Consider the following 25022-nt stretch of genomic DNA (forward strand, 5'->3'; position numbering starts at 1 on the left):
CAAAACAATCCAACCTGCAGCAACTGTGGAAAGAAATCAGAGTTAACGTTTCGGGTCCGGTACTAAGGAATGGTCAGTGCTAAGGGGATATTTGAAATAAACATGAATTTAATGCTCGTTTAAAGAATTCAGGAAACAAATTCTCACCATTTAAAGTCCATTTGCTGCTGGACTCAGAAATAGGTTTGTTTTATTAGCATTATTAATACCATAGTCTGAATCTTTCGGCTAAATCAGAGTTGCATGGAGGGCTTTTCACCTGACACCCAGTGTATTCTGTTATGTCTGTATTTGGGGGTGCCCCCCGCTTTAAAAGAGCTGGTCAGGTGCCCTGGAGAGGGTGAAGCTTGGATCCAGTCTAGAAACAGCTGTGGAGTGTCAGCATATCAATTAAGTGCTCCTGTTCAGGTTTACCTTTTGTCTACCTGGTATAGAATTCCTGCTTCAAAAGTTCCCTTGCCCTTTCTGACTAAACTCACAGCATTAATTACTTACCAGTATCCAATGGTGTCTCTCACATCCAATTTCTGTCCCACCTTATCATACGCTTTATTCCAGAATAGCTCGCCAATCGGAGTATATCTGCCCAAAGACCAACATCTGTTGCCCCCATGCAATCATTGAAAGGAGATGATGCACTTGAACAAGCGTTGGCAATCCAACATTGGCCCTCACTGCAATGTCATGGCACAGCAGTCACAAAGTCATGTTGCCCACAACACATAGCTGCTATAGCTGGTATTCATTCTCACTCTTACCCTCATCAGTGTTTAATCACTGGGCTACACATTTCATTCCATCCTGCCTGAACACCCTCCTGTGAACACTAGCCTGTCCCCAGTACCAGAGCATTTGGTCAGAGCGTCCTGCTACTGTCAGTCTGGGCCTCAATTGCATGGTGTACAGGAGCTTCAGTATGGTCAGTCATCGGCTTTGGATGTTCATGGTCAGGGGATTTGTCCCAGTAGATTCTGGAAAATGTTCAGCAGCAGCAGTGTGGGGCCAGCACAATCAATCAGGCAGCTGACAGTACAGCAGGCAGAGGTCTGATGAGCTATACGTTCTTTCAAGTCATTCAGAGACCTGGGGCAATTACAGATCTGGGTGTCTGTTCATTGATCTTCTATAAGTGGTCAAGGGGATGTCCTGCAGTGGGGAGAATAAGGACAGTGACAGGGGGATCTTCAATTCCAATGAACAGAATTCAGAACAGCACCAGAGGGCATGGTAGGATGTGGACGGGTGAGAGGTTATTGACTGTGACCAGTCGTGTAACCTCCACAAGGGAAGTATAAAGGAACAGGGTGGGCAGCAGCAAGGTGTAATTGGGCTACAGGGGTGGGGAGGTCAGTTGTAGGTGAACTTCAAAGTAGTAGATCTGTACATAAAGAGCCGAGGAGGAATGTGGGAGGAGCAGAAACAGGTCAGTGTGGAGGCCGAGGAGGTCACAGTTCAGTAAGAGGTTGGAGCTGCAGGGCCCCTCAGGAATGCATGGGGTATGCCGGACACACAGAGTTTTTCCCCGCCCCCAACTGGACTGAGGACTATCCACCACCAAGATCTGGCTTAGCCATTTAGTTGAATAAATGTGCTGTGTGTCTGCCACGAAGGTGCATTGGGCGTTAGGCTGATTTCTTGGTGTGCTATCCCCCAAAATGTCCCTTCCCATTCAATATAGATGTATTTACAATAAGCAGTCCCTTAAATCGACAATAGTGTCTCTGGCCAATGTATCAAAGCGCTAACAGGCATGGCATAGAATGGCAGGGCAAGGCTTTGAAAAGATGGTGAGAGCATGTAGGCAGGTGTTAAATGAGTGATCGCTATGACAGCCCTGAAATGCAAACTTGTCCAATTCTGTCCACTCCTGACAGGGTACCTGCCTATGTACACACAGCCTTTCTGCTGTTATCTGCTCAAGAAGATAACTAGGGAGAAGGTAGGACCATTCAATGATAATGGAGGTAACTTGTGCTTGGAGGCAGAGGATGTGGGTGAGATCCTAAGTGAGGACCTTGCATTGCCATTCACCCAGGAAAAGGATATGGAGGATAGTAAGATTCGTGCAAAGCATGCTAGTGTGCTTGGGCATTTGAGATCAAGAAAGAAGTGGTTTTGGATCTCTTGAAAAGCACTAAGGTGGATAAGTCCCCAGGGCCTGGTGGCATCTATACCAGGTTATTCAGAGAGGCAAAAGAAGAGATTTCCACGTCCTTGAACGAGATCATTGTATCCTCGCTAGCCGCTGAAGAGATCTTGGAGGATGGACAGTAGCTAATGTTGTTCTGCTGTTCAGGAAGGGAAATAGGGATAATCCAGGAAACTATAGACTGGTGAATCTCACCGGCGGTTGGGAAGCTATTGGAGAGAATTCTTAGAGATAGGACTTACACACATTTGGAAAAGTATGTTCTAATTAGGGGCAGTTAGTATGGATTTGTGCAGTACAGGTCATGACTTATTAACTTGATTGAATTTTTTAAGGAAATAATGAAGGTAATTGATGAGGGTAGAGCAGTCGATATTGTTTACGTCGATTTTGTTAAGGCTTTTGGCAAGGTCCCTCATGGTAGGTTCATGCAGAAGACTAAAGTGCATGGAATCCACTGTGACTTGGCCATGTGGATTCAGAATTGGCTTGTCCATAGAAGACAGAGGGTGGTGGTGGAAGGGTGATTTTCAGGCTGAAGGTCCATGATGAGTGGTGTTCTGCAGATCCATACTAGGACCTCTGCTGATTGTAATATATATAAATGACTTGGACGAAAATATAGATGGGTGGGTTAGTACATTTGCAGACTACACAAAGATTGTGGAATTATGGATAGTGTAGAAGGTCATCAAAGGATACAGCTAGATATAGATCAGTTGTAGATACAGGCAGAAAAATGGCAGATAGTGTTTAATCTGAGTAAGTGTGAGGTGCTGAATTTTGAGAAATCAAATATTAAGGAAAAGTATGGAGTTAATAGCAGGACTTTGAACGGCATTAATATACAGAAGGATCTTGGGGTTCAAGTCCACAGTTCCATGAAAATGGGCACACAAGTAGATAGGGTGATAAAGAAGGCGTATGGCATGCTTGCCTTTGTTGATCGTGGAATTGAATACAACTGTTAGGATGACGTGTTGCAGCTTTATAAGACTTTGGTAGGCCACAATTAGAGTATTGTGTTCAATTCTGATCACCACATTACAGGAAGGATGTGGAGGCTTTGGAGAGGGTGCAGAAGACATTTACCAGAATGCTGCCTGGCCTAGAAGATATGAAATATAAGGAGAAGCTAGAAAAACTCAAGCTGTCTTCTCTTGAGCAGCGGAGATTTGAAAGAAGTCTATAAAATTATGAGATGCATAGACAGGGGTGACGATCAGAATCATTTTTCCAGAGTTGAAATGTCTAATACTAGGGTGCATTTAAGATTCAAGGGGTAAAGTTTAAAAGACATTTGAGGGGCAGGTTTTTTGCACAGAGTGGTAGGAGTCTGGAACGCACTACTGGGGTAGTGAAGGCAGATACAATAAGGGCATTTAAGGGACTGCTACATAAGCATATGAATATGCAGGGAATGCAGGGATTTGGACCAAGGGCAGGCAGAAGTGATTAGTTTCATTTGATGTCACGTTCGGCACAACATTGTGGGCCAAATGGCCTGTTCCTGTGCTGTACTGTTCAGTATTCTTGTTCAATGTTTGCTGCTTGTGTGTCCCCTGCAATACAAATCTGAGTAGCCAGCCAGTGTATGGTGAAGGTGTTATAATGGGCATGATGGGTTGGCAGATGCTGGATGCCAATGTCCATAGACAGAGGGTGTGTGCCCCTGCTGCTCCTGGTTCATTTTCTGTAATATTGTTGCCCAGAGTCTAAGACAGAGGTTATTTGGAGCAAATGGTGAGCTGAAGCCTCCAAGTACCTGCTTCTGACTTCCTTGTCGAGTTTTCCTAGTGAACTGCTTTCTTTGGTGAGTTTGATAAGATCAGAGTCTGGATATTAGTAAGGCAAGTTGTGATGTTACAAGGCATTTAATAAGCATTAATCCCTGTCAACTGGCATCATTCCACTGCTAGAGAAACTCTCATCACAGCACTTGTTAAAAGTTATAAAGATTTAGCAAGATAGTCTTGACATTGACATGGGCCTGACTGTACTTGTTGCCTGATTTGCCATACATCTTGCCATAACCCACATGCTCAGCCTCCTATAACATTCCACCCTATATCAGCTATTTGTGATAGTGTCTGTTCCTGTTTCCAAACTTTGGCAAAAAAATTCTTCTCAATCAAGCTTCACAAAAACAAAGTTACTGGAAAAGGTCAGCAGGTCTGGCAGCATCTGTGAAGGAGAAAACAGAGTTAACGTTTCAGGTCCGGTGACCCTTCCTCAGAACTGATGGCGCTGGGAAAACGTCAATTTATATGAAGAAAATAGGGAGGTGGGTCGGGTAGGGAGTAAATGATAGGATAGGGCCCAAAGAGAGAGAAAGACAGTTGGATAGACAAAGGAGTTGCTAACGATCAGGCTGGAAGGGTGAATAGTTGTTAATGACGACTGTTAGTGAGTAACAACAGGGAGTGTGTAATGGCAGGCTACGTGGTGGCAATGCCTGGTGTGTGGGTTGGGGAGCTGGGACATGGGAGAGTTTAGACCCTAAAATTATTGACCTCAATATGGAGTCCAGAAGCCTGTAGAGTCCCCAAGCAGAAAATGAGGTGTTGTTGCTCCAGCTTGCGTTGGGTTTCACTGGAAACGGCAGCAAGCCAGAGACAGAGATGTTGGCCAGGGAGCAGGGTGGTGCATTAAAGTGGCAGGTAACAGGTAGCTCAGGATCTTGTGTTTTGTGAAGTGGTCACCAAGTCTAGGCTTCATTTCCCCAAGGTAGAGGAGACCACATTGTTAGCATTGAATACAGTAGATTAGATTCTGGGAAGTGCAAGTGAGATGATGCTTCACATGGAAGGTATGTTTGGGTCCTTGGATAGTGGGGAGGGAGGCAGTAAAATGGGCAGGTGTTGTACCTTCGCTAGTTACAGGGGAAGGTGCCGTGGGGCTGTGGGGATGTGTTGGAGGTGAGGAAGTGTGGACCAGGGTGTCTCGGAGGGAACAGTCCCTGTGGAAGGTGGACAAGGGAGGGGAGGGGAATATGCATCTGGTGGTGGCAACTTGCTGGAGTTGGCAGAAATGGCATCTGATGATCTACTGGATGTGGATGCTGGTGGGATGGTGGGTGAGGACCAGGGGAACACTATTGTTGTTGCGGGAGGGAGGAGAAGGGGTAAGAGCAGAAGTGCGGGAGATGGATCGGACCTGGTTGAGGGCCCTGTCGACAATGGAGCTGGGGATTCCTTAGTTGAGGAAGAAGGTGGACATTTCGGATGCTCCCGTGTCGAAGTTGGCCTCATCTGAATGTATGCGATAGGGATGGAGGAACTGAGAGAATGGGATGGAGTCTTTGCAGGAAGTGGGGTGTGAGGATGTATAATCCAGATAGCTGTGAGAGTCAGTGGGTTTGTATTGGATATTAGGGTTCAGTCTATCCCCAGAAATGGAAACAGAAATGTTGAGGAAGGGAAGGGAGGAGTCAGAGATAGACCAGGTGAAAGCGAGGGCAGGCTGGAATTTGGAGGCAAAATTGATGAAGTTTTCCAATTCCAGACGAGAGAGAGAAGCAGCAATGATGACATCATTGATGTATCGGAGAAAGAGTTGTGGCTGGGGACCGGAATAGGAGTGGACCAAGGAATCACTTTTAATCACTTTAGTTAACTTGCCATTTGCTTATCATAATGTATCTGAAATGCCCTGGACTATGTTCTGTATTAATAGTAATAGATTTGCAGCAATGATGCTTGAAATTGAGAGGAAAAAGCTTAAATTGCTGCAAGGTAATTAATTATTATACAAACTCAAGAACCAGAAAATACAGGGGAACATTTTAACGTGCCGACGTATTTGATATCAATCTCTTTTTACAGGACTGAATTTAAACTGATAAAAAGAAGTCATGATAGTGACAGAGACATCACTTGTGGCAGAATGTTGACCTCATCTCTTCATATTTTCATTCCTTTGACAAAATATTTATTTCAGCTCGCTTCACATCTCAGTTATAGATCTCTTTTCCTTACACCCCAAATCCATTTGATATAGTCCAACAGATTAAGTTCCATTATTGTGTAACTAGTTTTGTAAGAAGTAGGTGAAGGAGACACTCATGATATTGGTACAGGTATTTTCTAACCTTGGTCATTCCATAGAATTTCCTGATTGACGTGACAGAATAATCAACATTGAGCTGATACAATCAGGACCTGTCTCTCTTGTTTAAAGCCCATGTTGTCAAACTGAATCTAGACACCAATGGTGATATTACTTTATCTAACTCCACTGTATTAGCAGACTTACACTAACTGAACAACTGAATTTCTTCCAAAACTGAGAAGACATTACATGCATAACACACACGATCACACATATTTGTGCATGATGATTCTCACCTCAAATTCAGATGAAACCAGAACATCCGCGGACATGGTCACTGCCACACTTTGTAAGTAGCCACCTTACATTAGCTGCAAACCAAGAAAAACATACTTCTAATAGACTGAAACATATTTGAATTTTCCACAAAACAGCAATCCTCATTGAATTCCCAATCTTCTACTATTTTTCTGCACTTGTTGAAATTCTTGATTTCTCGTTGGGTCTTCCAATCCTTGCTTTGACAGAGACATGTAGTGGTTTTCCATCAATCTGGTCTCAAATAGGGCTGAATCATGATTGTGGGGAGAGCCCACCACCCTTTTTTAACAGCACTAGCTGCCATACCTCAAGTGTTCAAATGACCAGACGTTTTTCAACGTTTGAGTAAATAGGTAATCAAATGGGTAAAAATGAGCAGGTTCAGTGAGCCAAGTGGTTAAATGGATTGGGTTGCAGCTGAGTAGAGTGGCAATAGGGTGGGGTGGGCAGTCGGTTTGTCAGGGAGGACAGAGATTTAGGTCAGGTTGTCAGGTGGAGAGCTAGTCAGTTTGGGTTGGAGGATAATCAAACAATGGGGGCTGAGAAAGCTGATTTGGGGCAGTTTGGAATCAGGCAGGGTAACTGGAAAGATGGGGTCAGTTATGTAGTTACCCAGGACCAGGAGTTAGGCTAGGATTTTCCAGTCTAACTCTTCTTGGGTAACTACCTACATAAATAAATCAGAATTGCTCACCTTGTCAATTCTAACTCAGGGCAGGAAACAATTTTCAGAGGCTTCTAAGAATGAGGAAATATCAATCAGAAATTCAAACTTCCTGGATTATTCCCACAAAGTCAACATGAACATCTTGAATGCGGGAGCACCTTGCATCGTATGCTGTCAGTGTCTGACAGTCTGGAAACAGGAAGATCTGGGTCACTGCCCATCAGAATGTCAGAATAAACCCTAGATTACAGTATGCTGAATTGCCTTTTATCAAATAGAATTAAAGAGAATATATCATTTAAACAGAAAAATACAGACAGGAAAATTCTGATGCCCTTTCTCATTGAAACCTTCATACCCCCATTTTTCACTAAAGCTACATTCAAGTTCCTTCATTCCAAATTATATCCTTTCATCAAATTTATTTGCTGATCATACAATTAAGTGTGTTTGGGAATAAGATTATTGCTAAATAATTACTCTAATACTTTGGGGTGGTAGTGAAGTATTTTGTTCAGCAATTCTCAAGTGATACCTGTATATTTCTACAACGAGTAGCTCAGTGATTAGCATTGTTGCTTTGCAGTGCTAAATACGTGGGTTCAGTTCCAGCCTCAGGTGACTGTCTGTGTGGAGTTTGTACATTTTCCCCATCTGCTGCATGTTCCAGTTTCCTCCCACAGTCCAAAGATGTGCAGGTTAGCCGCATTGGCCATGCTAAATTGCCCTCTAGGATCCAGGAATGTGCAGACTAGGTGGTTGAGTTGTGATCAATGTGAGGTTATGGGATAGAATGGGAGCTGGTTCCAGGTAAGATGCTCTTTGGAAGTTCAGTGCTGACTCTGTGGGCAAAATGACTTCTTTCCACACTGTAGGGATCCTATATGATGTACATATGAGAGCAGAACAATATTATCCCACTTTGCTTGAGTAGCTTGATAGCCCAACCTGTACTGTCTTCTGCTGTTGGGCTTTACTTCGATTCCTGACTTCCATAATTAAGTGTAGTTCTTGCAATTGTATCAACCAGACACTTATATATCAATCAAAGTTGCTGGAAAAGCTCAGCAGGTCTGGCAATATCTGTGAAGAAAAAAATCAGAGTTAACGTTTGGGATCTGGTGACCCTTCCTCAGAACTTCAAACTGGGGTTTTAGTGTGAACCTTCTCTTAATTTCTGAACATTTTTAAAAAATAATGGAGTAAAGATACTTGATGGGATGTGGAGAAGTGGTGTTTAAGGATTTTGAACAGGCTTTGATTTATGGATTTGAGAAATTTAAGGACCTTAAAACTATCAAGGTTAATGGATCAAAGTCATTTCAAAAACTCGAGAGCACTTGCCTGAACAAAGACATATTTTGATTGTAAAGGATATAAAAGCAGAGCATTTAGAAATACATAATGGAATTAAGCAGATTCAACATGACTTCTCGAGAGGGGGAAATCATGCCTGGCAAGTTTTCAAAAACTCTTAAGGAACTAACACACAATAAAACCAAAGATAGAGGAGCAGAATTAGGCCCTTCAGCCCATCGGGTCCGCTCTGTGATTTGACAGTGGCTGATATGTATCTCAACCCCATTCTCCTGCCTTCTCCTCATTAATCTTGATCCCTTTACTAATCAAGAAACTTTGTGTCTCTGTCACAAATATACTCAATGACTAGGCTTCCACACCCTTCTGCAGCAATGAGTTCCACAAATTAACCACTCTCTGGCTGAAGAAATTCCCCTTCATCTCAGCTCTGAAGGGTTGTCCTTTCACTCTGAGACTGAGCCCTTGGGTCCTAGTCTCTCCTACGTGTGGAAACATCATCTCTATCCAGGTTTCTCAGTATTCTGGGATAGTAGGAACTGCAGATGCTGGAGAATCTGAGATAACAAGGTGCGGAGCTGGATGAACACAGCAGGCCAAGCAGCATCTCAGGAGCAGGAAAGGTGATGCTTTGGTCCTAGACCCTTCATCAGAACTGGGGGAAGGGAAGAGGGTTCTGAAATAAATAGGGAGCGAGGGAGAGGCAGATTGAAGATGGATAGAGGAGAAGATAGGTGGAGAGGAGAGGTGCGAGTTACTGTTCCTGCAACCTTTGGGTGACATCGTTGTGGCACTGCAGGAGCCCCATGATGGACATGTCGTCTGAGGAATGGGAGGGGGAGTTGAAATGACTGGGAGGTACAGCTGTTTATTGCGAACCAAGCATAGGTGTTCTGCAAGCGGTACCCAAGCCTCCGCTTGGTTTCCCCAATGTAGAGGAGGCCACAATGAGTACAGTGGATGCAGTATACCACATTAGCAGATGTGCAAGTAAACCTCTGCTTGATGTGTCTCCTGCATTTCCCACCACTCATCACTCACACCCCATCCCCACAATAATAACCCAAAAGAGAATCCCCCTAGCCCTCACATACCACCCCACCAACCTCCGGATCCAATGCATCATCCTCCCACCCCACCACCAAAGACATTTTTCCCTTCCCACCCTTGTCTGCTTTCCGGAGGGGCCACTCTCTCCGTGACTCCCTTGTCCACTCCACACTCCCCTCCAGCCCCACCACACCCGGCACTTGTCCCTGCAACCGCAGGAAGTGCAACACCTGCCCCCACATCTCCTCCCTCACCCCTATCCCAGGCCCCAAGATGACGTTCCACATCAAGCACTCACTTGCACATCTGCTAATATGGTATACTGCATCTGCTGTACCCGTTGTGGCTTCCACTATATTGGGGAAACCAAGCGGAGGCTTAGGGACTGCTTTGCAGAACACCTACACTCGGTTCGCAATAAACAACTGCACCTCCCAGTTGCGAACCATTCTAACTCCCCCTCCCATTCCTTAGCCGACATGTCCATCCTGGGCCTCCTGCAGTGCCACAGTGATGCCACCCGAAGGTTGCAGGAACAGCAACTCATATCCACTTGGGAACCCTGCAGCCCAATGGCATCAATGTGGACTTCACCAGCTTTAAAATCTCCCCTCCCCCCCATACCAAAACCAGCCCAGCTTGTCCCCGCCTCCCTAACCTGTTCTTCCTCTCACTTATTCCCTCCTCCCACCTCAAGCCAAATCGCCCATTTCCTAACTACAAACCTCATCCCGCCCCCTTGAACTGTCCATCCTCCCTGGACTGACCTATTTCGTCCCTACCTCCCCACCTCCACTCACCTTTCCTGGCTCCATCCCCGCCTCTTTAACTTGCCTGTCTCCTCTCCACCTATCTTCTCCTCTATCCACCTTCAATCCGCCTCCCTGTCTCTCCCAATTTATTTCAGAACCCTCTTCCCCTCCCCCATTTCTGATGAAGGGTCTAGGCCAGAAACATCAGCTTTCCTGCTCCTAAGATGCTGTTTGGTCTGCTGTGTCATCCAGCTCCACACCTTGTTTTCCCAGTTTCAGTCAGATTCCCCTCTCATCCTTTTAAACTCCATAAAGTACAGACCCAACACAAGTACAACCAATCTTCATACGTCGAGCATTTCATTTCTGGGATGATTCTTGGAAGCCTCCTCTGGATCCTCTCTAAGGGTAGCACATCCTTCCTTAGATACAAGGCACAAAACTGCTCACACTATTCCAAATGCAGTCTGACTACAGCAATATGCAGCCTCAGCAGTATATCTCTGCTGTTGTATTTGAGCCCTCTTGAAATGAATGCTAACATTGCATTTGCATTCCTAACTGCCAGCTGAACCTGCATATTAACTTTAGGATAATCATTAACTAGAACACCTCTGTCCCTTTGTGCCTCAGATTCTGAAGCCTTTTTTCCATTAAGAAAAATGTTTACACCTCTATTCTTCTTGCCAAAGTGCAGAAAAAAACCTCACACTCTCCTCCATTGTTTTCCATCTGCCACTTCTTTGCCCACTCTCCAAGCCTGTCCAAGTCCTTCTGCAGCCTCCCGGCTTCCTCAACATTACATGTCTCTCCACCTATTTTTGTATCATCTGCAAACCTAGCAACAATACCCTCAGTTCCTTCCTCCAGAACGCTAATATATATTGTGAATAGTTTTGGTCCTAACATGTACCCTGCAGAGCTCCACTAGTTACTGGCTGCCATCCTGAAAAAGAACTCGGAATCCCTACTGCTCATGGGCCCCTATTTAGCAGCCTCCTGAAGACACCTTGTCAGAGGCATTCTCGAATTCCAAATAGATTGTGTCCTCTGGCTCTCCTGTGTCTACCTTGCGGTCAGGCATGACTTCCCGCTGATGATGCCGTGCTGACTCAGCCACGGTACTCTGCAATCTCATCATTGATAAGATTTTAGAATCTATTATTAATGATTGAGGTAGACTAACCAGCCTGTAACTTCTAGTTTTCTGCCTCTCTCCCTTCTTAAACAAGGGGTTACATTAGCCATTTTCCAGGCTTCTGGATTCCTCCCTGACTCATGATTCCTGAAATATCATTACCGATTCTCTTACCATCTCCTCAGCTACGTCCTTCAGAACCCTGGGGTGTAGTCCACCCTTTATTAATCTACCCAAAGCTTAATTAAATAAATCGAAAAAACAGGCTGGTCCGATTTTTTTAAAAAAAGGGTAATGCCAGTTTATTGGTCAATCAGCAGAAATACAAGTCCACCACCTAAGCCATTCTTCAGATTCTAGCATCGGTGCATCTTCCATTGACTTTGCTTGCATACCTTAGTTGCTTAATTCCACCTCAGGAGCCCACAGCCCAAAGGCCTAAATGTGGATTTTACCAGATTCAAAATCTCCCCAGCTATGACCAACCCGCCCTCTCATCCCCACCTCCTTGACCTGTCACAACCTATCCATCCTCTCTCCCACCTATCTGCTCCTCCTACTTCACTGACCACTCCCCACCCTCCCTACCTGCGCTCATCTATCATCATCCCACTTATCTTCCCTAGTGCCACCCCTCCTCTCTCTCTTTATTTCTGAGCTCCCTTCCCCCACCCCAGTTCCAAAGAAGGGTCTTGGCTCGAAACATCAACTTGCCTGCTCCCCTGATGCTGCCTGGCCTGCTGTGTTCCTCCAGCTCCACACTGTGTTATCTCTGACTCCAGAATCTGCAGCTCTTACTACCTCTGAATTAATTTAATTTGGAACCATTCAGTGGTCAGCCTGCAGGACCAGTTCCCGAATTGACAGAGTATTTATATTCAGAATTCTTCAAAGAGTAATTCAATCCCTAACACAGCAAAAAGCCGTCCACTGTCTGCAAGGCAGAAGTCAGGAATGTGATGAAATTCTCCCCACTTGCCTAAATGAGTATTACTCCACAAATATTGAAGAACCTCAATCACTACCTAGGACAAAGCAACCCACCTGAGTACCACCCCATCCATTACATTTCTACCTTTGTCCTAAAAGCCACTTGGGGCAGAAGTGTGTACCATTTACAAGATATATTGCAGTAATTTGGCTAGGCCTCTTTCAAGTTTGTGACCCCTACTGCCTAGAACGAGGACACAGCTGTCCTGACGGATAATATATGCATTCTCCTCTCCCTCCGGAGAGTATATTTATGTTACTTCATAGACACTGGTCAAAATCCTGGATTTCTGTTGCCAGAAAGTTGGCACGGTGCCTCAGTGGTTAACACTGCTATCTCACAGCGTCAGGAAGGCAGGTTCGATTCCATGCTTGGGCACCTGTCTGGAGTTTGCACGTTCTCTCTGTGTCTGTGTGGATTTCCTACAGGTGCTTCATATCCTCTGACAGTTCAAAGTTATACAGGTTGGGTGTTTTGGCCATGCTAAATTGCCCATAGTGTCCAGGGATATGCAGGATATGAGGATTAGCCACAGGGATTGCAGTGTTACAGGGACAAGACAGGAGATAAGTCTGGGTGAGATGCTTTTTGGAGAGTTAGTGTGGACCCGCTGGGCCTAATGGCTTGCTTCTGCACTGTAGGGATGCCATGAATAGCACTGTGGGTTTATACCTACATCTGGACTCCTGCAGCTCACAACCCATTTACTGAGCAATTAGGATTAAACCGCATATTGCAACCTTGCCAATATCAACCATATTCTACATACAGCGGTTTGTGATATTTAAGGAATGTGAAATATAATCTGCCAAACTTGTGATCCAGATGTCGTAATAAAATCTCAACTACAGTGAAACTGGCCTAATTTCAGACAGCAGTTCAACTGTCTGATTTGGCTGCTTTTTTGGCATCCAATACAGAAATACTTTAAATATTTGTGAGCATGTTTGCCATTGTTTTCATGCTTTTAAAAAGTAATATTATTATAGATTAATAATATTTGAATCAGAATCTACCATGAAATGTGCAAACTAATGACTATAACTATGAATTGGAAATCTTAAGGAATAGGAAGGTGGGTGGCATTATTGGTAAATCATCGGATTTGTAATCCAAAACACCAAATTAATGTTCTGGGGACATGTTCAAATCACACCTTGGCAGATGGTGAAATTTGAACTGAATTTTAAAAAAACCTAATCTTATGATAACCATGCAACAATTGTCATTGAAACATCGGGTTCATTCATGCCCTTTAAGGAGGGAAACTTGCTGTCCTTACCTGATCCAATCTACATGTGACTCCAGGCTCACAGTAACGTGCTTAATTCTTAACTGTCCTCTAAGCTATAAATACTGGTCACGCCAGTGAACAAAGAAAAATGGAAATTTTAACCAACGACTCAAAATTCATTGTGAATCCATCATTGGCGACATGTTCATCAAATACATTTCTTACAAAGCCTACAAATATTAAAGAAAACTTGGTCTTAAGCTACACCCATTATGATCTCTATTAGATCATTATGGTTAAAAGAAGTGCAGCCCAATTGATAGCTGAAAGGATGGTACAGATTTCATGATTTCACACAACCAGACTAAAAGCCCTATTGACCAACACTGTTTTTACAAGCAATTTATAAACTATAGATTAAACTGCTTTCAATCTACAAATCCTAACCTACATACTGGTGCTGTGAAGATAGATTTCTAATCTCTAACTCCTGCTTGTCTCCTGAATCCTCTTTGTTTCCACGTTTCAGGGGTTTCACAAAAACCCTCCTCCTCTCAGTGCAATGTGAATGAAGAGAATCTTGTATCCTAAGAAATACTGATGAAATTTTGAGACCTGCAACTCTCTTTTATCTTGGAAGTAAATGAACAATTTAAAGCAGACTGTTTACAACCTAAGATAATAAAGTGTGAAGCTGGATGAACACAGCAGGCCAAGCAGCATCTCAGGAGAATGCTGCTTGGCCTGCTGTGTTCATCCAGCTTCACACTTTATTATCTTGGATTCTCCAGCATCTGCAGTTCCCATTATCTCTGTTTACAACCTAACATTCTTAACAGCTTTGGAAAACTTCAGAGTTTAGCAGACAAACCATTGTAAACACAGACACAGCTGCCATTGTCTCTTTACATCTCTCCAACAAAACAACACAGACCTCCCTATAATCTTTATCATACCATTATGTGGGGTTACGGGGATATGGTGGGATGCTCTTCGGAGGTGCAGACTCAATGGGCTGAATGGTCTGTTTCCACACTGTAGGGATTCTATGATCAGCTAGACATGTTTTTAGACAAATTTCACTAGTTTACATGATCCCCTTCCATTAACCCAAAATTATAGACAGAGTGTTAAAACAAAACAAACAACAGTTGTAACTGCAATACAACACTTTTTTATTGGTTCAAAATAATTCAATTTCATTTCAGTGTGGTTGCCTAATGGAGTATTACCAAGTCACTTTCAATTCAAATTCAAGTATGTTGTAAATATGAGCACATTCTTCCAGTTTGCTTTTCATATATTAATTATAATAGGGATTTTGGTTCAGCACCCTCTTCGCCATGGCATTTTGAATGCTTCAGTCCACCACATATTAACAGGCAATCGCCAAGACACCATACAGGAATAGAACTTATTTGAAATGGTATAAACATATTAGAATATACAATAAATTGTACCAGTAATAATTTCAATCGCACAACTTGTAGAACACTGTTTAATGCTTCTGAATAATAAAAATGTTTTCCTTTGTATTGTCATAGTCCTATTAATGTGTCTCGTTTTATAGTAACAGTGCTCCGAAGAATGTTTTATTTTCTTCAAAACCTAGTAATGTCAAATCAGAAATATGGGCAAACAGTTCATCACCCTTGTTCAATGCAAATGTGCCTCCTACATAGTTTGTTTGAAACCATAAGTGATCCATATTCGGTCGACACTGGATTCGCTTGCTGATTAGTGTCGTAGGAGCTGAATCGATTTGTGTCTTTTTGTTGACTGTATGTGTGATGAGTTCATTGCTCTCCAAACAGTTTTTGTCACGTAAGTAAACCTGAGAGTACACAAAGTACCGTCCAGAGACAGGTACAATTAAACTGCCATTTCGATAAATGAATCCATTTTTAACGAATGCCAGCCCCTCTTCCGTTTCCCATTCCATATATTGGCGAGGCCCATCACTCAATTTTGTTCCTTTGCAACAATCGTAAAACGAGTTAGTTGGCAAATATGTCAGAGTTTTACACAGCTCTTAATATTATAGTAAATTCTCTAACAATTACATTTACGACTGCTCTAATATTTAGACTTTACAGAAACTAATTGGGTGATCATATAATTGTCAAGCGTGATGCTAAGATGGTTTCTCTGAAACATTTTTGTTTTTGTTTCAAAAACAATTTTGCAGTATATGGTCTCTCATCTATGTCTATATTATTTAGATTGTTTCAGTGGGATTGATTGCTAGTTTTCTCCTTCCTCTGTGATTTTGAAAGAGTAAATAAAAAGTAGAAGAATAAAGAATTTGCAATAACTCTACATTCATATCAACAGGGTGTCCCAAAGTGAATCATGGATCATTAGTTGCTTTTTGAAGTTTAATTATGCTGTTCTGCACACAGCAGGATTCCACAAGTAGTAACAGGATAAATCAATAATTAAACTGTGTTGCTGTTGGCTAAGGGATAAAGTTATTCCAGACTCTGCAAAGGTTCCCTTCGATATCAATGAACAGTGCTGTGGGATCTTTTATGTTCATCTTAACAGGCCAAGTACTTACACAAAGTTCAAACATCACAAATACAGAACAAATCCCAGTCTAAAACAACCCAGTGCACAGGAATACCACCACAAAGACAGCCCAGCAATAATGTGGATAACTGTTTGTTCTGAGTGACAATGCTTCCATTGAATCAAACTTAGACTGAAAATAATGAATTAATAGACTTATGTTGGTGAGAAACTTGTATTGCTTTAAAAACTGGCCCATTCAGGAATACCTCACAAATAGTAATTCAGTCCAGTTGTCAACCATCCAGGCAATCTGTTCAACTATGTACAAGGGGTTTTGTAAGGTAACCTAGAAGTCAGATTACTGTGATAAATTGTAACTTTCGACAAGAGATGTGGAAATGCCAGTATTGAACTGGGGTGGACAAGGTCAGAAGTCACACAAGGTCAGATTATAGTCCAACAAGTTTATGTGAAATCACAAGCTTTCAGAGTGCTGCTCCTTTGTCATTTCACCTGACGAAGGGGGCAGCTTTCCAAAAGAATAAACCTGTTGGACTATAATCTGACCTCATGTGAGTTCTGACTCTAAGCAAGGAGTTCAATCTTTGGCTCTCAATAACTACATTTAATGGGTAATTGATCAAAGTCATGTGCAACTGAATTCAGCGATTAAGGCGTGAGAGAGGGTACAGGGCTGAACATAATTAGAGTAGTTACCTTTTGTAGATTCTAACCTTGATTTTACATTTAAGATTAGAGGTATAGTGAAGTAAATTGCAGTAACGTGTAAAGAAGTGATAGAACTGATTGGAGCACAGAAATTTCTTTCTAGTACACATTAATGACAGAGATGGAAGCCCAGATTTACCTAACAATCATTGTTCAAAGAGAGTGATTACAGTATGACAGCTTTTATATAAGCAGCCACAATTAAGAATAAGGGCAGAGAAGATTAAAAGTTGACAAGAATGTACACCTATTGTAGACTCATTATTATAAAGATATTCAATTTTCACACATGTAAAAAAGAAAATACGTAATAATTTATCTACAGAATATCCAAAATTTCCCACTGTATCTGCTTGAATTTTTATCCATCCTGCACATGACTGAACAGAACTTACCAGTAAGATGAGCCACAGGTCTTTCAGAGTGATACAGAATGGAATCAGAAGCTACACATAACAAGAAATAATCATCGCTGATATCAATATTGCACCATATTTTTGTTGTAACTTTAATTAAAAGACATACCCACTTTGTTCAACCACACAAACAAGAGCTGCATGGTGACCAGACTGTGTGTTCACATTTTTTTTTATTATTCGTTCACTGGATGAGAGCATTACTATCTAGACAGCATTTATTGCCCAGTGGATAGTTAAGAGTCACACCAGATCAGATAAGGATGACAGTTTCTTTCTCTAAAGGACATTAGTGAACTAGATGGGTTTTTCCTTGGCAATCAACAATTGATTCATAGTCATCATTAGATTCTTAATTCCAGATATTTATTGAATTCAAATTCCACCATCTGCCACGGCAGGATTCAAACCCAGGTCCCCAGAAGGTTATCTGGGGGTCTGGATTGATAGTCTAGCAACAACACCACTAGGCCATTGCCTCCTGTTATGGAGTATTACTAACTATTTTCCTTCTGTTTCGTTGAATTAGAATGCTAAACTAGGAAGCTATCCATACAATGGGAGATTTCTTGTTTAGTTCTAATATCCATCTATCATAATCTATATTGATCAACTAGTCACTGCCAACCTAAACCTTTTTTTGAAGCTGCAAATGTCCTATCAAAATAACTGTTCACTTCCTTTCACTTACTACTAAAATTAACATTCATTGGCCAATCCTATTTCACAAGATATCCTCACTCATCACTCACTCACTTATTCCACATCCTCAAATGACTTATACTGGCTTCTAGTCATGCAGCTAATTGCATCAAAACTCCTATTCACCATTATTTTGCCTCACCTCCACTCCTTATTCTTGCAACAGATCCAACATTCTCTCAAAACTGACATGTGGTACATTCCTCTACCATTGTTGCTGGATCACGACGTCCAGCCCAAACTTCACTGACTCATCACTTTAAAAAATATATTGAAAACACAATCATTGGATTATTCTTTCTAATCGCAGTATAGCTTGTCGTCTGAAACCATGTTTTTTTTGATCTGTAAAATCGTATGAAGAAAACTACTTTTTCTCCAAGACCCTAATTTATTCCTCCCATCACCTCAAACCGCTTACTACCTTGGGATTTTAATTTTTTTCCTCCAATAAAAAGGCTTTAAGGGCAATGTTTGGTATCATCTGATTTCTACATTCTAACTTTCTTCTCCAGCTTTGGATTCTTGGTCTGACCCTCTGCTTTGCGCCTTTACCTGGTCCCTTACCTAGATTTAAACATCAAATTCTCATCTTAAAGGGTCAGAATCGGGTTGCAATTTGCTCAATTTTAAATGAGGTTTACACTCGAGTCACAAGTTGTTTTAAACAAATGTTTCCGCCACTTCACACTTGCCCCTCCCCCCACAGTTATTTAAATCACCAAAAAAAAAGTTTTTTCCCCTAAAAGGTTGTTTGGTGGTGATGCAGTAATCTTTCTCTCGTTATCCGAAACACGATTTTTGTTTTCTTTTGTCGGATCGTTTTTATTTGGAGGTCTTCAACAGAAGTATGTTTTTGAAGTTTAAAACGGTTCTCGTAAAGTGTTACCTTTCAGAACGGAGCCTTCGACTTCTTCCTCTTCCTGTAAAGAGCCAGAGAACGGGCCATTACACCGGACACCACATAGACACACATTTTGAAGTTTTGGCAACTTCTTAAAGATCGCGAAAAAAAGGGTTAACTTGCCAATAAGAGGCCGGGGTTTTGCTTCCTGAGGACGAGAAACAAAATGAGAGAGGCGACAAGCAGAAACACGGCGCAAATGCAGCTCAAAGGAATACAGCGGAGGCGATCTGCGCCCATGTTAAAGTTGATTGTGAATGTATTTGGGTATTATTTGCCTTTTGTTTTCTCTTTGAGGAAGCTAACAAATAAACTTTGGGGATTGTTTCAGGGGTTGGAGCGAGCTGAGGAAGGCTTGTTCTGTGACTCAGTCCGACCTCGCCCTGGGCACACCGCAGTCCCGCCCCCACTCACACACCGGGGAAGTTGCTGCTTGTAGGGGGGGAGTGTGGGTGGGTGTGGAAATGCTGCTGCTGCTGGAGTCCGGTGCAGCTGAAACCCAGCCCTCTGACACCCTGGGTGATCTGTCTGCCTGGAATGCGCCAGTTTTCTCAATTTAAGCTCAAAATCCAGCTCGTCACAGATTTGTTCCCGCAGATATTTTGTTCTTTCTCTCTCTCTCCATGCCTGTCACGTACGAAAGTATGATTTATGGGTGCACTTATCATCAGATAGACGACGGGAATAGAAATCGAGAGTGTGTTTACAAAAAACATTATTGTAAAGCAGTTAAAGGCCCCTTGAATGTTTCAGCCCAGACACGAGAGACCCCTTTTTCCCTCGTCCCTTCAGTACCTCTGTTCATGGACGAAATAGATTTTTGGAGGTACAGGGAATCCGGGAGAACTAGCCATTTGGATACAAAATTGGCTGAAATGTAGGAGACAGAGGGTGGTGGTGGAGGGCTGCCTATCAGACATTTGAGTACACCTCTCAAAATAGTAATTCAGATCTAGCTCTCTGCACCTTCTCTACAGCTGTAACAGTATATTGTGCACTCTGTTCTGCTACCCTCATGCATTTTGCTAAGATCTGCCTGTATAACATGCAAAACAACACTTTTCACAGTATCTCAGTGATGTGACAACAATAAATCACTAATTTAGTGAGCAACTTATTGGAACGGGCTCTGAGAGATAGGATTTATGATCACTTGGATAGGCACAGTTTGATTCATGATAGTCAGCATGCATTTGTGAGAGGTAGATCATGCCTCACAAACCTTATTGAATTCTTTGAAGAGGTGACCAAACATGTGGATGAAGGTAGACCAGTGGATGTGGTATACATGGATTTAAGTAAGGTGTTTGATAAGTTTCCTCATGGTAGGCTTATGCAGAAAGGAAGGAGGCATGGGATAGGGTAAATGTGGCAGATTGGATTCGGAATTGGCTGACGCATAGCAGAGAAAGGATGGTAGTGGATGGAAAATATTCAACATGGTGTTCAATTACAAGTGGTGTACCACAAGGATCTGTTCTGGGTCCTCCTATTTGTGATTTTTGTAAATGATTTGGATGAAGGAGTGGAAGGGTGGATTAGTAAGTTGGCGGACGATACAAAAGTGGGTCGAGTTGTGGACAGCGTGGAGGGCTGTTCTCGGTTACATATGGACACTGATAGAATGCAGAGCTGGGCTGAGAAGTGGCAGATGGAGTTTAACCCTGAAAAGTGTGAAATGATTCATTTTGGAAGGACAAACTTGAAAGTAGAATACAGGGTTAACGGAAAGATTCTTGGCAGTGTGGAGGAGCAGAGGGATCTTGGGGTTCATGTCGCTGAAAGCTGCCACCCAGGTGGATAGTGTTGTTAAGAAGACAAATGGTGTGTTAGCTTTCCTTAATGGAGGGATTGAGTTCAAGAGCCATGAAATTATGCTCCAGCTATACAAAAGCCTGGTTCGGCCACATCTGGAGTATTGTGTCCAGTTCTGGTCACCTCTTTACAGGAAAGATGTGGAAGCATTGGAAAAAGTGCAGAGGAGATTTACCAGGATGTTGCCTGGAATGGAGGGAAGGCCTTAGAAGAAAGGGTAGAGAGAGCTAAGGCTTTTATCTTAAGAAGGATGAAGGATGAGAGGTGACTTGATAGAAGTGTACAAAATGATGAGAGGTACAGATAGAATGGACAGCCAGAGACTTTTTCTGAGGGTGGAGATAGCTATTATGAGGGGACATAGTCTTAAAGTGAGTGGAGGTAGATATAGGGGAGAAGTCAGAGGTAGGTTCTTTGTTCAGAGAGTGGTAGGGACATGGAATGCATTGCCAGAGAGGGTAGTTGAGTCGGCCTCATTGGGGCATTTAAGCAGCTATTAGATATGCATATGGATGATAGTAAAAGGTAGGAGTGGAGGTTAGATAGACCTTAGGTTTAGGGTAAAAGTTTGGCACAATATGATGGGCTCAAGGGCCTGTGCTGTTCTCTGTTCTAAATCAAACAAAAAAAAACTGCTGGAGAAACTCAGCAGGCCTGGCAGCATCAGTGGAGAAAGAAAACAGAGTTAATGTTTCAGACAGATCACATGCTGCCCACACCTGGTGAGATTTACCAGCTGTTTCGGTTTTTGTTTGTTGAACCATCTGCTCTGATTCATTAGTGAACCAGACGGTATTTGGACCCAGACGACCTTACCTACCAAGAAGAACTGTCAATGCACCACATGACCTTTCTTACTGTAAATTAAGAGGACAAAAAGACCTTGAATTGCTCGGATCAACAAAAAGTCATGGTTGAAGACTGTTAACAAAACTCTGATCAGAATCTTCCTCCTTTAACGGCAGAGTGTAACTGGGGAGATGCAGAACTCAAAGCCTCATCTGCCGAAAGTGCAGTGATTAAAATCAAGGGCAGATCATTTTTAAAAACATTTGGAATAGTATTAAAGTAACTTCTGAAGGGACTGTGGATGCTGAAAATCAAAAACAAATCTAGAAAAGCTCAACATCTGTGAAGAGAATTCAGAGTTAACATTTCGGGACAAGTGAACCTGTTTTGAGGAAGAGTTATGGGGCCAGAAATGTTAACTTTTGGAATTTTAAATGTAAGGCATAAAGCTCTTAAGGTGTGATCATTGTGTCCATTTCTCTGAGCCAGGAGGCTTGTGTTCATGTCCCACTTGCTCCAGAGATGTTTAATGACGTCCTTGCGTAGGTTGATATAGCTAATATCTAAATATGATTTCAGTTATAAAATATGTTAAGGAACAGATGAATAGGAGTTGGTGTAAATTAAAATACGATGGTCAAACTTTAGCTCAAGTTTTAAGGTCTTCTACATTGGTTAAACTTCTCTCTTTATTTTGTTCTTTGCTGTTCTTTATATTCAGATCAGTTTTTTGATCTGTCATTCATTTTTTGCAGAATTATACACATTTCCTTTTAAGTCTGATTTTAAATTTAAGTTCCTTATTTAGACATAGCTAGCGTGTCCTCTACTCTCAATTATTCTTTCTCACCGGTTTGTGTATTTTCTGAGTATTTTGAAATATCTCCTTAAATATCATATTGTATCTTGACTGATTTATCTCTTAATGTATTTTCCCAGTTCACTGTAGCCAGGCCTATCTTCATGCCCTCATAATCGCCCATGTTTAAGTTTAAAACACTAATTTTAGATCCAACTTTCTGTTCCTCCAATTAATTAGAAAATTAAGTCACACGGCATGGTGGCTCAGTGGTTCGCGCTGCTACTTCGCAGTGCTAGGGGCCAGGGTACAATTCCACCCTCAGGTGACTGTCTGTGTGGAGTTTGTACGTTCTCTCCGTGTTCTGCAGGGTGCTTTGGTTTTCTCCCATTGTCTAAAGATGTGCAAATTAGGTGGATTGGCCACGCTAAGTTGCCCATAGTGTTCAGGGATGTGTAGGTTAGGTGCATAAGCCTGGGAAATACTGGGTTACAGGGATAGGGTAAGGAGATGGGTCTAGATGGGATGTTCTTTGGCGAGTTGGTGTGGAATTGTTGGGCTGAATGGCCTGCTTCCACACAATAGACAGTAGACAATAGACAATAGGTGCAGGAGTAAGCCATTCGGCCCTTCGTGAAAGTATTCAGAGACTTGGCCTCCACTGGCATTCTGTATATCCACCACTCTCTGGGTGAAGAGGTTTTTCCTCAACTCTGTTCTAAATGGTCTACCCCTTATTTTTAAACTGTGTTCTCTGGTTCTGGACTCACCCATCAGCGGAAACATGCTTCCTGCCTCCAGAGTGTCCAATCCCTTAATAATCTTATAAGTCACAATCAGATCCCTTCTCATCCTTCTAAACTGAAGTGTATACAAGCCCAGTCACTCCAATCTTTCAATATATGATAGTCCAGCCATTCCAGGAATTAACCTCGTGAACCTATGCTGCACTCCCTCAATAGCAAGAATGCCCTTCCTCAAATTTGGAGACCAAAAATGCACACAGTACTCCAGGTGCGGTCTCACTAGGGCCCTGTACAGCTGCAGAAGGACCTCTTTGCTCCTATACTCAATTCCTCTTGTTATGAAGGCCAGCATGCCATTAGCTTTCTTCACTGCCTGCTGTACCTGCATGCTTGCTTTCATTGACTGATGTACAAGAACACCTAGATCTCGTTGTACTTCCCCTTTACCTAACTTGACTCCATTTAGATATTAATCTGCCTTCCTGTTCTTGCCACCAAAGTGGATAACCTCACATTTATCCATATTAAACTGCATCTGCCATGCATCCGTCCACTCACCTAGCCTGTCCAAGTCACCCTGTATTCTCATAACATCTTCCTCACATTTTACCCTGCCACCCAGCTTTGTGTCATCAGCAAATTTGCTAATATTACTTTTAATGCCTTCATCTATATCATTAATGTATATTGTAAACAGCTGTGGTCCCAGCACCGAACCTTGTGGTACCCCACTGGTCACCGCCTGCCATTCCGAAAGGGACCCATTTATCACAACTCTTTGTTTCCTGTCAGCCAGCCAATTTTCAATCCAAGTCAGTATTTTGCCTCCAATACCATGTGCCCTAATTTTGCTCACTAATCTTCTTTGTGGGACTTTATCAAAGGCTTTCTGAAAGTCCAGGTACACTATATCCACTGGCTCTCCCTTGTCCATCTTCATAGTTACATCCTCAAAAAATTCCAGAAGAACTGTAGGGCTTCTAAGACATTGTGATCACTTATACATAAGGATAACTTTACTAAGAGGTAATTAATCAATTCTGTCCTATTGTACAATTATAGCTTGGTATAATTTGGTATAGCTTGTTTTCTAGATGGCTTCAGAAAACACACTGCAATCTCAAGCAAGCTACCCTTGCCAATCTGATTTGTCCAATCTATATTTGGATTAATATCACCCATGAGTATTGCCATGTGTTTCTCACAAGCCACTATTATTTATTCCCACATATCTTATCCTAGAGTGTAGTTACTGATATGGGGCCTATAAACGACTCCACAAGTGACTTCTTGAATTTACTATTTCTCATCTCCACTAAACTGATTATATCTTGATCTTTAGAATCAAGGTATCTCTCTATTATTACCAATATTACCCCTAATTAACAGAGCTACCAGTCAACCTTTACCTTGATTCCTGTCCTTCCTACATGTCCTCTGTCTTTGAATATTTAGATCAGTCTTTGTCATCTTATAGATATGTGTCTGTAATAGCTATCAGAGTATACATACTTATTTCTATTTATGCTGATAATTAATTTTTGTTGAATGCCACATGTATTGAAGTATAGAGCCTTTAGTTCTGTGATCTCCTAGTCCTATCTATTGTTGGATTTTTAGATTTATTTACTCCGTCCCTTCCAATCATATTTTGATCACTATTTCCCTTGTCATTACCTTTCTCTGTTGCCTTAAATTCTCCATTTAATTTGGAGAATTTTGCCAAATTTGATCATTTTGGAACATTAACTCTGTTTCTAGCTCCAAAATGCTGCCAAACCTGTTGAATCTCTCCAGTACTTTTTGTTTTTATATCCTGCCCTTGTGTGCTGCTTTTCCATTTTGCTGTGCCGCTCTATTATATATGAAGTCTAATCACTCAAGAACTTGACAATTCCATGTGACTGACTAACTGGCATGTTTGTGGACAATCCCAGGA

General features: G+C 42.2%; 2 protein-coding genes across 3 annotated transcripts in view; both read right to left on the bottom strand.

The window, feature by feature from the left end:
• Nucleotides 1-14827: 14827 nt before the first annotated feature.
• Nucleotides 14828-19382, bottom strand: LOC125465407 (tumor necrosis factor ligand superfamily member 15-like). Of its 2 annotated transcripts, XM_048558869.2 has the most exons (4): nucleotides 19058-19382; nucleotides 18920-18953; nucleotides 17308-17358; nucleotides 14828-15643 (listed from the first exon to the last, which is right to left on the bottom strand). In XM_048558869.2, exons 1-4 carry the CDS (start codon nucleotides 19172-19174, stop codon nucleotides 15234-15236), a joined length of 612 nt encoding a protein of 203 aa, XP_048414826.1. In that variant the 5' UTR covers nucleotides 19175-19382; the 3' UTR covers nucleotides 14828-15233. The 2 variants fall into 2 exon arrangements, with proteins under 2 accessions (XP_048414826.1, XP_048414827.1); XM_048558870.2 differs by lacking the exon at nucleotides 17308-17358 and having other exon boundaries at nucleotides 19058-19379.
• The window catches only part of LOC132205981 (tumor necrosis factor ligand superfamily member 15-like), a 31125-nt gene continuing 25021 nt past the window's right edge, over nucleotides 18919-25022 (bottom strand). The window contains exon 5 of the mRNA XM_059638176.1: nucleotides 18919-19082. Within this exon, the coding sequence (XP_059494159.1) occupies nucleotides 19049-19082 (34 nt within the window). The 3' untranslated portion in view covers nucleotides 18919-19048. The remainder of the gene's footprint in view (nucleotides 19083-25022) is intronic.

This window comes from Stegostoma tigrinum, chromosome 29, assembly GCF_030684315.1.
Source record: "Stegostoma tigrinum isolate sSteTig4 chromosome 29, sSteTig4.hap1, whole genome shotgun sequence".
Lineage (NCBI taxonomy): Eukaryota > Metazoa > Chordata > Chondrichthyes > Orectolobiformes > Stegostomatidae > Stegostoma > Stegostoma tigrinum.